Source organism: Hipposideros armiger, unplaced genomic scaffold (genome assembly GCF_001890085.2).
Source record: "Hipposideros armiger isolate ML-2016 unplaced genomic scaffold, ASM189008v1 scaffold_687, whole genome shotgun sequence".
Taxonomy (NCBI): domain Eukaryota; kingdom Metazoa; phylum Chordata; class Mammalia; order Chiroptera; family Hipposideridae; genus Hipposideros; species Hipposideros armiger.
In genome coordinates this window covers 34,220-48,141 of record NW_017732037.1, presented here as the reverse complement: position 1 = coordinate 48,141, position 13,922 = coordinate 34,220, and the positions used below count along the sequence as shown (strand labels likewise).

At 41.4% G+C, this 13,922-nt stretch overlaps 1 protein-coding gene across 2 annotated transcripts; it reads right to left on the bottom strand.

Moving 5' to 3' along the window:
- Positions 1-9,611: 9,611 nt before the first annotated feature.
- LOC109373109 (HLA class II histocompatibility antigen, DQ beta 2 chain-like) lies at positions 9,612-12,054 on the bottom strand. 2 transcript variants are annotated; one of them, XM_019626718.1, is made up of 4 exons: positions 11,727-12,054; positions 11,120-11,230; positions 10,537-10,620; positions 9,612-10,000 (listed from the first exon to the last, which is right to left on the bottom strand). In XM_019626718.1, exons 1-3 carry the CDS (start codon positions 12,037-12,039, stop codon positions 10,562-10,564), a joined length of 483 nt encoding a protein of 160 aa, XP_019482263.1. In that variant the 5' UTR covers positions 12,040-12,054; the 3' UTR covers positions 9,612-10,000; positions 10,537-10,561. The 2 variants fall into 2 exon arrangements, with proteins under 2 accessions (XP_019482263.1, XP_019482264.1); XM_019626719.1 differs by having other exon boundaries at positions 10,600-10,620.
- Between the last annotated feature and the right edge of the window lie 1,868 nt (positions 12,055-13,922).

Sequence of the window (13,922 nt, the reverse complement as noted above, 5' to 3'; positions counted from 1 at the left end):
GAAATAAAGACACAATATTAACACAGTGATTGAAACAGCAGAGCTCAGTATAAAGAAACATAATCCAAATCCAGGACTCAGCACTTTGTAGCTAGTTTTTTAAACTTTGTAACACTGGGTAAAATATCTAACATTTCTGAGCCTTATTTTTCTCATCCATCACATGGGAGTGATAATACTTTCCTTGCAGAGTTATTGACAGAATTTGAGTAATCCTGATGTGTAGGCAGTGCCTTACACATAGTATATAAATACATAAGAAAACATTGCTAGTTACAGCCACCAGAATTTATGTATTTATGAAAAGCACTTTTGTTTTCCTGAGCCCTTTAATGATTTAGGAGATTCAAACATAGAACTATGGATGAATTTCTTGTCATATGTTAATTGGAGGATTTTTTCCTTTCTAGAATAAGGGGCTGAGATTGGGTTAGGCTGAGCCAATAGATAGGGAACAGTGATCAGTGACATATCACTGGTGAAAGGGTTGCTAAGAGCACTCTTATGGAAAGAAGTTATATTTGACTAGGGTTTTTACTCTAATAAGAAATACGTCCCCTCCTTATAGCCCATAATTTTTTAGTCAAGTATGTTATATGCAACAGATCTTTTTGTATGTTTACTTTGGGGAGAAGGTGGGGAAGATCAAAGGAGAAAAAAGCTACCTGTGAGGTAAAAGTAAGAGAATAATTTAAAATGCAGACTAGGAATTAGTAAATGCAGGGAATCTGAACCAGAGGTGATCATGAAATTGTGCATAACAGAGCACAGAGGATTTTTAGGGTAGTGAAACTATTCCGTATGATACTATAACAGTGGGTACGTGGCATTACACATTTGTCAAAATCCATAAAGTGTACAACACCAAGAGTGAACCCTAATGTAACTATGAACTTTGGGTGATTATGATGTATCAATATAGTTTCAAAAATTTTAACAAATGTACCCCTCTGGTGTAGGATGTTGATAATGGGGGAGGCTCTATGCGTGTGTGGGGGCAGAGGGTATATTTGAAATCTCTGTGAAATCTCTGTATGTTCCACTCAATTCTGCTCTAAAACAAAGTGTATTAAAAAGAAGAAAAAGATCAGCAATTATGATCCTAAATATATAAAATAAAATTTTAATATAAAAAATGTAAGTCACCTGAAAATGTACAAATGTGCTGAGAAGTTTTGGGCAATAGGATTTTAAATAAATTTAATATAAATTCCAATGATTCATAAGGTAAGAACCCAGCATTTTGGAGATGATGTGTGTGTTATTATAATGTAAGGATTATACTGAATGGCATTATGACCAGTGTCCCAGAAATATACAAATGCTGCCCTATTCAGACTCCTTTCCCATAAAATACTGAAGATAGTAAATTTAATGGTAATTGCATTTTATTAAAGGGATTCATTCATAAAATATTCATATAATTTTAATATAACATAAAAAAGTGGGTTCACCACATGACATTACTATAAACAAAATTAGAAATCAGTCCTCATGATGTTAAATTATATGATTCTTAAACAATTATTTGAGTTATTTGAATTATTTCTGATTGTGTGCACAAAGTATGACTTCATTAATATTTAATATACTGTTTAAAATCTACATAATTAAAAAATCACATAAATATATCAGGTTTATACTCACCACAACAATTTAGGGATTTTGAAAGAATATATTTTGTTACAAATCAAGTACTTCACACATAGCCTGACATATAGTGAGAAGTCAATAGATGTTAACAATTGGTGTTATATTTTCTGGAACCTACATCACAAATCTCACGATAAATGACATTATAGGGATGTAGCCAACAGGATCCAGACTACGGGAAGTTCTAATAGACTCCATTTCTTCAGCAAATAATTTGCAAGGAAAAATAGAAAACAGAAATTATACAGTTAAAAAGAAACATACTAACCAAATGCTAGGGTTTGTTTTGATTCATATTCAAACAAAACAACTGTTAAAAATTCTTGTTTTTGTAACTATATATGGTGAGGAATGTTAACTAGACTTATTGTTTATATATTTCACAACATATACAAACATTTAATCATTATGTTGTATACCTGAAACTAATATAATGTCAAATATACCTCAATAAAAAAGGAAATAATTTAAACATCAAAATTAAAAGAAATAAGTAGGAAGCTGGCAACACTGGCCTACTATGGGGACAATTAACTTATAGTTGTTTCCCAATAGTGGTGATAGACAAGTGCAATATACACACCTTTTTATCTTATGCTATATGCATGTGCAGCCAGAGTGCAAGGGGAAATGAGTCATCATGAAGAACAGTGAAATTTTACTGCCCTTGTGGGATATAAAACCGGAACCTCAGAGTCTTTGGGGTACAGCTGTCATCAGGAGCCAAGCAGTCATGCCGTGCCCCTCCCTCCTCTAGGATACGCATGTCATACAGAGTTGTTTAGTAAGATTGCCCTTGTTCTGTATGAGAACAGCAGGATGCTTGGTGACTAAATCTGATTAACAAACTTCAGGTATGGAGTTTCAGCTGAACGTGAAGTCATTTTCACACAACTGAATCCACTATAGTCAGGAGCACTGTGCTTTACTTCTGAGAGTTAAGACATGTTTCCATTTCTCTGCATCCATACATTCTATTAGCACAAAACTGGTGACATAAAGAGACAGGGAAGAATGGAAAAGGGAGAAAACACACAAGGATGTTTGTCTTTATTTAAGTAGTTTAAGAAGTTTGGCCTAATCTTGGAGTCATAAGAAATTTACTTCAGAAATTAATCTTTTTTTATGTTTGACACTTTTCCCCCCAACTTTATTGAGGTGTAATTAAAAAAATAAAAATTGTATAAATTTTAGGTGTACAACATGAGACTTTATTTTGAAAGTTATTTCTTCACCATGGCATTAAATAGAGAATATGTGATAAGAAAGGAAGGCGGCTGTGGAAATGTCAAGAATAGAGAAGAGAAGTTTGGGTTTTTTCCACAAACATATTTTCCAACGTACACAAAAGTATAGAGAGAATAGTATAATGAATCCCCATGTACTTATCACCCAGATTCAACAAAAACAGAGAAGATAATTTATTTTTTAGTACACATTCTGTCACTGAAAATGTTTATACTCTCTCAAAACAAAATCCAAGAAGTTTTTACAATGAACAGAGGCTTCTAAATCTAATCCCTTCTCATTGGCTTAGGACCCTCTCACAGGGCAAAAGGAGAAATACAAAAAGAAGTGGTGTGTAGAGCTGAAGGGCTTTAAATTAAGCACATGCCTCATGTGGCCTGACCTGCTTGCTTAAAGGTGACGGGTGAAAGCTGTGGTAGCCCGATAGCTGATGAGGCACAGGTGGGAGGGAAATGAAATAGGGAGAAGGGAATGTATGGAACAGACAGAAGGAAAGGAACTGGAAGTAGGAGAGAGTTGAGAAAGGGAGAATGAATAAGACATGACATAAAATAGTAAATATTCAACAAAAGACATGAAGTTTAGAATTCAGTCCCAACTCTGTCACTCATTAGTTTTGTGTCTGTGAGTCTATCTCTGAACCTCTCTAAGCCTCAGTTTCATCATCTGCAAAATCGTGCTAATAATATTTATCTGGAGAGGGTATTGTCAATATAAATTTAATAAAATACAGTAGTCTCCCTCATCTGCGGTTTTGCATTCCATGATTTCAGTTACCTGTAATCAACCACAGTCCAAAAATATTAAATGGAAAATTCCAGAAATAAACAATTCATATGTTTTAAATTGCATGCCATTCTAAATAGTGTGATGAAATCTTGCACTGTATTCCCCTTGGATAAGGAGAAACTACTGTAATGTGCATAAGAAAAAACAATTCTTGTGAGACAATCAGGAAAACTGAATACTGACTGTACTGAGGGACGATTTATCTAATTTTAGATGTGGCATGGCATTGTTGTTATGTTTCTAAAAAGTCATTATATTTTAGATTTCATAATAAAATATTTAAGAATGAAATGATATGATCTCTGAGATTATCTTAAAAATAATCCAGTGTGCATGTAAAATTAAGTGGATGGGTTTACAGAATTTCCCAGGAATTGATCATCGTTGAAGCTGGACTGTTGATATATTGTACTATTCTTGCTACTACTGTATATAGTTAAAATTTTCCATAATACAAAGATATTTTTTAAGTATTCTAGAAAAGACAAAAAAAATAGGCACAGAAGCATTTGATTTGAAGTTATGATGGTTTTAAAAGTTTTCTTCTTTTTCGTCACACTTAGGAAACCCTGAGTATCCAAATCCTACTCCAGACTATAGAACCCTCTCAGAAATATAAACTTAAAGATTAAATACACAACAAAGAATAATGACAAAAGAAAGCAAAGTAATGTTTTCTTTATTATTGACTGGACTAAGCCCCAAACTTTATTAATACATTTGCTAATTCAAACAATAAAGCAAAAATGGTCATTGAGTACCAGTGTTGTGATGCATACCATACTATGTTCTGAGTATATTAAAATAATGTGAAAACAGATACATTCATTGTCTTCAAAAAACTTATACTTCAGGGCCGGCCGAGTGGCTCAGTTGGTTAACAGTGCTAGATCTGAGCAACAGTGTCGCCGATTCGATTCCCACATGGGCGAGTGAACTGTGCCTGAGCTGAGCTGCCAACATGTGGCAGGATGGCTCAGCTGGTGAGAGCATGTGCTCCTAACAACAAGGTTGCCAGTTTGACTCCCACATGGCATGGTGGGCTATGCTCACCCGCAACTAAGATTGAACACGGCACCTTGAGCTGAGCGACCGCAAGCTGCCGACGGGAGGCTGGATGGCCACTGGACTTGGAGCTGAGCTAGCTGCACCCTCCACAACTAAGATTGAAAGACAACAACTTGGCTGTTCCCCTTCCCCAATTCCCCAATAAAAATATTTGAAAAAACAAACAAAAATAACAACAAGAAAACCTTATACTCCAGAGGAAGTAAATATACACATATGAAATAATTCCACAAACATATAATTACAAACTATGAAGAAATTATAAAGGAAAAGAACAGAATAACATGAGAGAGGAACCAGGAACCAGGTATAATTTGGTAAAGTTTAGAGGAGAATTGAAGGAATGTATCTTCCAATGAAATTAAAAGGTATACAGTATGGGAAAAACAAAGTTAAAGAGGGCAAAACAAAAGTTTGAGAAAATCTTCCAACATTAAAGAGAAAATAAGAATAAAATAAAATAAAAATAATCACAGATTTATTAGAGATAGTGCATGTAAGAACAAACAATTTATTAAAGGCTTTCTAATTACAATTATTTGAAGTGAAAAGATATTGCATTTATATAAGTAATAACAGAGAGCTACAAAATTGGAAAGTTTAATAGAAAGATTGGAAAAGTAAATCAAGAAAATCTCCGCAAAATTAAAAAAAAGACAAAGAAGGAAGGGCTGGCCGAGTGGCTCAATTGGTTAAGAGCTCGCTCAAGAGTTTGAGCTCTGAGAAATAGCGGTTCGATGCCCGGCCTGAGCTGAGCTGCCACTGAGCTGCCAAAAAATGGCAGGATGGCTCAGCTGAGAAAAAAAAAAAAAGACAAAGAAATATAATATATGGTAGAAAAGATAAGACATAGAGAACAGACCCAGGAAGTCCAACATCAAATTAACAGGTCTAGAGAGAAAACAGAAATGAAGGGAGAAAGTTATCATAAAAGTTATAAGAAAAACTTTTCCTGATGTTGAATGACCTAATTCTTTACATAAAATCGGTCTGTCAGATATTTAACAAAATTAATGAAAAAAGGCTCAAATGTATCATTTTTTTAAATTTCAGGACCTCAAAAGTTAAAGGAAGATCATAAAATAGCCCAGTGAAGAAAAATAAAACAAACTGAACAGAGAAAACAATCAGACTGTCAGACACTTCTATCATTAAGATAATGAGAAAACTCTGGAAGTTTTAAAGGAAAATTATTTTCTATTAATAAGCGTACACCTGTTCAAAATCACAATAAGATATGAAGAAAGACTAAAAGTACTGATAGACATAAAAAAATCTAAAATTTACCTACCACACATATTTATATTGGAAGTTGATTAAGAGTATAACTTAGTAAAGTGAGGTAGTTCGTTATTCAGAAAATAGAAAGGCAAGGAATGTAAGAAACAGTGGGTTCAACCGAGAATGTCAGTGAAAAGAGATCCTACTACAGCAGCTCCATGGCAAGCCTAAAATTGTTGACTACATAAGTGATATAAATTAATGAACAACTTTTTTCCACTTTTAGAATTAGGCCATGTTCAAAGCCCAAAGACAATTATTGTTACAGCAAAATGTTGCTATTTTCAGCTTCGACAATATATATTTTTAAAAGGTGCAGATACCTCAATTTCACAAGTGTGTGTGTGTGTGTGGGGGGGTAAATGAGAGGGGAAAGAAAGGGTTAGTGATGCCAGTACCTTCATATTTCAAGAAGGGGGATAAAAGACATTAGCCATACAAAAATAAATATATTTAAATTACAATAGAAACTGAAAGAAGAATTATGTAAGATGACTCATGAATTAAAGAAGGATTTTAGAAGTTGGGCTGTTATGCAATCACCAAAAAGGTCTTAGCCTAACACCCAGGGAGTTCTGAAGCTGCAGAGCCCTTCAAAGTTGGCCCAAGATAGGGCAGAGCTCAGGGCCTTCCCACTGAGCAGTCACTGGACATATGTTCCCCCTGGGAAAGAAGGTGAAATCAGCTGAGACAGCTCTCCTCACCTAAGGTAATTCCAGCAGCAACATGCTCAGCAACTAAGGGAATAAATCCTTAGTCCTAAAGGGAAGAATCTAGGTGGATCAAGACAGCATCCCCTACAGAAGCGCTATTCTAGTCACTGGGAATACATGTATTTTTGGGTGGAAGAAAAACGAATGTTTTTAAAAATTCATCATCACTTAACTTTCATTAAGTCAGTGACTCACCCTTTTGACTTAGGAACTTTGCTCCTTCAGTTAAACATTCCATTATAGTCAGGAAGGGCAATGTTGCAGTAAGATCTTAACCTGCAGTGAAAATTGAATCTCAGAGGCTTAGTTCAATAAAAGGGACTCAATTCCATAGTCACTCAGGGGACTCAGATTACAGAGTTTCCAACATTTTGTGCACCCTCACCTCAACAGTGGCTTCCAGAGGAAGACAAGGCAGAGCTTACACCCACATTTAAGTTCCATTGGCTGGTACTAGTCACATGACTCCAACCTAACAGCAGAGGAGGCTGGGAAATGTGCAGCTATGGAGTATTGGTGAGTGCTACTGTCCCTAGAAGACATACTGAGATGATTGAAGGTAAGACCAAATGCTCATGACTAGTAGGTTACTGTCTAGCGCACCCATACACTTTTATCCATGGTATATGCCTACTAAGACTCAGGGATTTTTTTGTTAGCAAAATTGTATATAAAAGATGTATTTGTTATTATAATTAAATAATCAATTAAAAATGAAATCTGGGTGCTAAACATAGCTGTTTCTATGAAACTGTCACTGGAAGGGAAGAAGGCTCTGACACTTTCATTAAGAAGGAATCTCCCAGCATGGGACCAGTGTGACAATGTTGAACTGTCAGAATGTCCCAGCATACACTCTACCACTCACCCTTATAGTAGGGCTTACGTTTCAACTAAAAAATCAGATTTCAATATCTCCCTAAATTCTGTCTGGTTCAGCATCCAGCCCTGCCTCTTGCCTTTGCAGAGACAAAAGCAAATAGCTGCATACAGACAGCGAGGGCTCCCTGGTCACCCAACACAAGTCCTTCCACTTCCCCAGGGGTGTCACTCCATCTTTACTCATATAGTGAGTGACAGTGCCGACCCTGAGGAAGACGACAAACCAGCACAAAAACTCCAAGTACTCAGCATCTTGTTCTAGGCAAGTTCAGACTCTGATGATAGGGAACAGAATCCCAAGTACCACTGTCTGTCCCCACGCCCCAGTGTCCCCGGATTACAGGAGATGAAGGAAGCCTGGCTCTCCATTCTGACCTCATCCAGGACAGGGAAGGCCCTGTCATCGGCTCTTCAGGCCCAGGAAGCTCTGCTAATTGTCATATGGGGTCCACCAGAAACAAACTGCCTCTATACCACTCCACTGGAAGGGGTTCTGGAGGCTGGGGTGTCCACATGGCAGGTGTAGACATCGCCCCTCCAGCAACACAGGAGCTGGAAAATCCAGTCCTTGTTCCCAGTAAGTGTGATGAGCACAATGCTGACTGACTGCCTCCCACGGACAGGGTGATGTTTTTGTTAAGTGTGACTGTTACGCAGGTTGAGCCAATCAGAATCTTGGCTAAAATGGTTAAAATTCTGGCAGACACTCTAGAAACACATAACAGAGACAGACAGAGAGACAGAGACATATACACAGAGAGAAACAGAGATGGGATTAAATGTGAGGTGATGAAAAAGAAATGCAGAAAACAGATGCAAAAAGAAACACAGGGATAAAGAGATGCAGGTAAATAGTGGGATAAGTGCAGACAGAGAAAAATGAGAAACATAGGAGCAGCGATGCAGTGAGACCCAGCAAAGGAGACAGAGACAAAGATGCAGAGAAACACACTGATAGAAATAAACAGGGATGAAGAGAGTTAAACAGAGAAAGGCGCACAGATGTAGATAAAACAGAGACGAGAGAGATGAAGATCTCACTGAATGTAGGGACTTAGTCACTTTTAAAATGAACTTGACACCAGGCTGACTTGTAACATGAACAAAATACATTCGTGTTGGATTTCTATAATTTGAAACCAAAAATGGTGCTTTTATTTCTGGTTATACTTTCTCAAAAATGAAAATTGACCTCACTCAATGTGACTTGCCAGGATATACTTGAAATACCAGCGACCAGAGCCCACTGTATGAGCCTGCAAACAACTCTACTATCCTTACTTACATTCTCATCAGACTGGACGAAAGGCAGCATATTCTTTGTTTTTCTTTCAAAGATTTTTATTGGGGAGTTGGGGGGATGGGAACAGTGCTGGGGAATTGGGGGAAGGGGAACAGACAAGTTGCTTTCATTTTGTTCTTCAATCTAGTTGTGGAGTACGTGGCTTCACTGGCCCAAGTTGGCACCATCATTGCGCTCTTCCCTGGCGAGGCAGATCAGTTGCCGGCATCTGGACAGCCAATCAGGTGGCTGCTGGCTGCTCATGCTGGCTGCTGGCCACTCATGGTAGCTTATGGCAGCCCACTGCAGCAGGGGCTGCAGCCTACGCTGTCGCCAGCAACTCACAGCAGCCCAGCTCCAGGTTTAGCTGTTGTTCAGCATCTTAGCTGTAGAGGGCAGTGTCACTGGCCCTCTTATGTGGGATCCGATTTGGGGCCCTCTGGCGTCCCAAGCCAGTTCTTAACCAACGCGCCACTCGGCCGGCCCAAGATGCAGCATATTCTGAGGCCACTGCACTCAACATCAGTACTAAAGAACCAGGAAGGGTGTTACTATTGAAATGATTTTCTGTCTCCTCTTTCCACCCTTACATGGCACCCCAAGATGCTTCTAGTCTCCTTTCAAGGAACAACCCCTCCTTCTGGTCCCAAGTTGGTTGGGTCACCTCAAAATATGTTCTTTTCATTCTGCATTGCTTTCCTACCTCTGCTCATTTAAGGAGGTTCAGGATACAGATAACTCATAATATGTTTAATTATAAAAGCTATAGATAGGTAAATGGTTTCAATATGCTTCTCTTGAACAGTCTGTGTTGGGGGAGAAAAGACACAGGAAAACGCCGTGGGGCCTGAGCAGATGCTGCTGGGAGGCTCCCAGGGTCAGTACAGGAAGCAGCATGACAGGCAGATCCTTGGGGTGGGGGTCACAGGAGGTGACCTGAGTCCATCAGTGTCAACATAGGACTCAGGTCTCAGAGGGACAGGCTGACAGGCAGCTGGGGATTCTGGGCAAGGAACAGGCAGGCATTTCAGACGAGAGAAGACCAAGGCCAGTCCAAGTGTCCTCGGGAGTCAGTGCAGGAGCCCTGCAGGAGAGAGTAATTGGCACGGGGCACCCTGAGGGACATTCTCTCCCCTCCCCTGGGGCCCTGCAGCATCAGACAGAAAGCTAAGGTCCAGGCCATGTCGTCATCACCTCCCCCATGTCAGTGCAAAGGTGAAATCAGCTAAAGAGGACAGGGCACATCAGCTCAACGTAAATGTGTGGGAGGCTGGGGAGTCGCTGTTACGCTTCTGTGGAATATGATTTCACTCTTTTTAGTAAATTAGGTGATAACCACCTTCCTTCCACCACTGGTAAATAGCCTCTTTCAGTCACTTATAAATGTCCACAGGCAGTGGCCACCAATATGTGGCATGAAGTGGGCATCGTCCTGGTGTCTAACACCCAAGACGGGCTCTGGCTCCAAGTTTCACAGAAAGATGCCACCAAAGTTATGGCCTGGTTCTGGATGACAAGCCTGGGGATTCCTACAGAAACTAGGCAGACTGCTCCCCCAACTCTCTATCCTGTGGCAGGGAACAGGCCATGAACCAGACAGCTGTGCCCAGGTACACTCACCTCATGCCCTCCTCTCTTTTATCAGTCACCTCCCCCCACCAATGAATAGAGTGGAAATAGTACCTGGCAGGGGCCCACGAAGACCTACAGAAGGAAGATACACAGAGAAAGATCTCATTACACAAACAGCCAGGTCCTCAGTCACCCCAAAGGGAAATGAGGTATGCAATTTAATTGGAAACTTATTTCCTCACTGCCCATAACCACAGGACTTAACTGTCCTAAGCTAACCACCCGCCCCACACACACCAAATGAATGAAACGATCACTAGAAGGAAGAAAAGACAATGGTCTGATCCTCTTAAGAGAAGAAGCTTCTGGAAAGGTGCCAGTGAGATAATAATGACCTGTAAGGAAGTCCTGGAATACACTCCACCAGTCGCCTCTGTGGTAGAGTGGCCTTTCAACCAGTAAAATCAGAGTCCAGTGTCTCCCCCTAGGCTGCTCTGTCTCCCCCACGACCACCCACCCAGCCTCCTTCCTTCCTTTCAGGGTCAGGAGGTAAGAGTTACACCTACAAGCAGAGACCTCCCTCAACAGTCTCAGTCACAGCTCACCGTCCCCAGGTCCCAGAGCTCCTCACCCTTCTGTTTCCGGTGACAGATGACAAGGCCCAGCCCGAGGAAGAGCAGCCCCAGCACGAAGCCCCCGACGCCACTCAGCATCTTGCTCTGGGCGGATTCAGACTGTGCTCCTGGAGGGCAGAGCCTGAGTGTCAGCCTTTGTCCCACACCCACAGGGTCCCTCTGGGAAGCCTGAGTTCGGCCTGAGGTACAGGACGGGGATGTGCCAAGGGAACCTAGTTCTCCATTCTGACCATCCCCTAGAGGAGGACCAGACCACAGATCCGTGGACACTGTTGGGCGGGTGAGAGAAAGTGGGAAGCAGACCCCTGCTGCTCAAGACACATCCTAACCTTAGGCCCTAAGACCCCAGTCACCAGCTGTAACAGTCAGTCCCTCAGAGCTACCAGGCTGGGTTCTGGGGCCATGGTGTATAGTGACCTCCTAGTGACTGCAAAGGCAGTGAGGTTGTGGTTCTTCCGATGTCCCTGCCATGGCACAAGAGGCATTCTAGTTCCTGGAATTTCCAGCTCAGTGGTGACACCAGGGACGAGGGAAGGGATGAGATGGGCTGGGGCAGCTCTGTCTCATGGGGCCCACAGTGAAAGGAAACAAACTGCCCCTTACGCCACTCCACCGTGATGGGGCTCTGGAGGCTGGGGTGCTCCACGTGGCAGGTGTAGACGTCTCCTCGCTGTGGGGTCATTTCCAGCATCACCAGGATCTGGAACGTCCAGTCCCCATTCCTGATAAGGGGGGTGGACACGATGCCGGCTGTCTCCTCCTGGCCATTCCGGAACCACCGGACTTTGATGTGGCCTGGATAGAAATCTGTCACTGCGCAGACAAGCATATTGTGGTGGTTTAGAGCCTCTGTCTTGGATGGGGAGATGGTCACTGTAGGTTCCACTGTGGGGGAGTAACAGACAGGAGAGGACATAGTGAGATTGAGACCACACGGCACGCCTCCCCATGGGGCGGGGTCCTCCTTGGAACCAGAGATCTCCTGATTCCAACTCTTGGATTAGGATCTGAGCTGGGCTACTGTATCAGCTTCAATAAACACATTAGTTAGTTAACTTTTCAGTCTCCAGAGATAATACTAGTCTTTCTATGGAAGTTATTCTGTTGATACCAATTGATAAAAGTGAAATACTTTAAAATTGTAAATTGTTGTATTATACAGGCTGCTATTCATGAAATTTTTTAAAATAAATATAATGAACCTGGACTTCTTTCCCCCACACCTAGTGAAGGTGACAATCAGGATCAGCTCTAGTGTGTCACACTAGGGCAGTGACACTGTTTTCTGTTAGTCCCAGTGCTCCTCATGGTAGAGAAAGAACATCAGTTTTGAGTCTCCCGCTGGCCATGAGAGCATCTACACAAGTCATGCCCAACGAATAGTAACATGGACTGAGAATTAAGAATGTATAGACATTTCTATGTCCAACAAAGTAGGACAACTGTGACATCACATCCTTCCTTCAAAGTGATACTTCTCACGCAGGTTATATTCCATAATTCTCAGCATGGAATACTAACGGAAATTGAGAGCAAGGGCACTTCTTACATGTTGCCCATCAACAAAGCGTCTCTCTCAGCTTTTAGCCTAACCTTAGCTCAGACGCTATTCTGTGTGGTAAACTCCCTGTAAAAGTTTATATTATTAAATACACAAACTTCCATCTCTACATCATATATGCCACCTATATTTTATTCACTTGTTGATTCATTTACTCATTCATTCAACAAACATAAATTTAACAAGCACTGGGAACGGTGCTTTACAGAATTTGCAATCTAGTAACAGAGACAAAAAGAAATGTTTGTTATTATTAAAAAGTGTTTATTATGTACCAATATTAGCATATTAGAGTGGTGATGCTAATTCCTAACACACAAGTAGTTGTGAAATTAAATAGCATAAGATAGGTGGTGCACAAGGTAAATTGTCTAGAGATAGATGCTCATTAAATGGTTGGAATTAACTTTCAAAATATCTATCCCTAAAGTGGACGGTGATGCTGGGGGGAGGCGGGAAGGGGGAAAGAGGATAGCCCTGGGTCAAAAGAAACCTGAAATGGTTTTTATTCAATATTTTAATAGCATCAATTCATTATTCCAAAACTTCAGCTCTATTGGGCCATTTGTTGAGCTTTTCTAAGAGATTTAAATTCTGTATTACAGCACCATTCAAAGTGTTGTTGTTTCTTAGCAAAGACTTTTCCTCAGACTTTGTATTCACAAATTCTAAATTATTAAGTTCGAAGTCAAGAAGAGTTTACTTTAATGCATTAAGCAAAATGGGTACAAAATAATTAATAAAGTCAGTTTTTAAGGTTCTACTTATCCTCACACTGTGTCAGTCATGTGTCAAGTACCAGGCAGACAACTGGCAGTCCCTCCCCTCAAAGAGGCCCAGGACTAGTGACAGCCATTTAAGAAAACAGAATTGAGACGAATACTAATTTGACACCGATGTCAGAGTACAGTAAGCCCCGACTCTAACACATCCCCCCGTGTGCGAGGTGCCCGCCCGCAGCGGGGCTGCAGCCCTAACCGCGGGGCGTCCTGTCCTTCAGCTTCGCGGCGGCGGGAGTCGGAGCCGGGCCTTGCGGGGCGCTCAGAGCCCAGGCGGGGCCGGGGCGGGGGGCTCGCCGGGCACGGGGCACCCCCTGGGGGACCGCGAGGGACGAGGAGGCGAGCACAGCTCAGGCCCAGGTGGGGCGCGGAGTTAGCGGGAGAGCAGCGGGGAGCGGGGCCTCACCGCCAGGTCCGGCCGCCTCTGCCCGCGCTTCGGGGGCCGGGGACGCGCACCCC

Excerpts from the sequence above, each read along its gene's own strand:
- LOC109373109 (XM_019626718.1), bottom strand. The coding sequence starts at position 12,039 with ATGTCCTCTCCTGTCTGTTACTCCCCCACAGTGGAACCTACAGTGACC. Across the intron at positions 11,231-11,726 it reads CCCCATCACGGTGGAGTGGC|GAGCACAGTCTGAATCCGCC; the intron begins GTAAGGGGCAGT and ends TCTGCCCTCCAG. Across the intron at positions 10,621-11,119 it reads CTGTCACCGGAAACAGAAGG|GTCTTCGTGGGCCCCTGCCA; the intron begins GTGAGGAGCTCT and ends TTCCTTCTGTAG.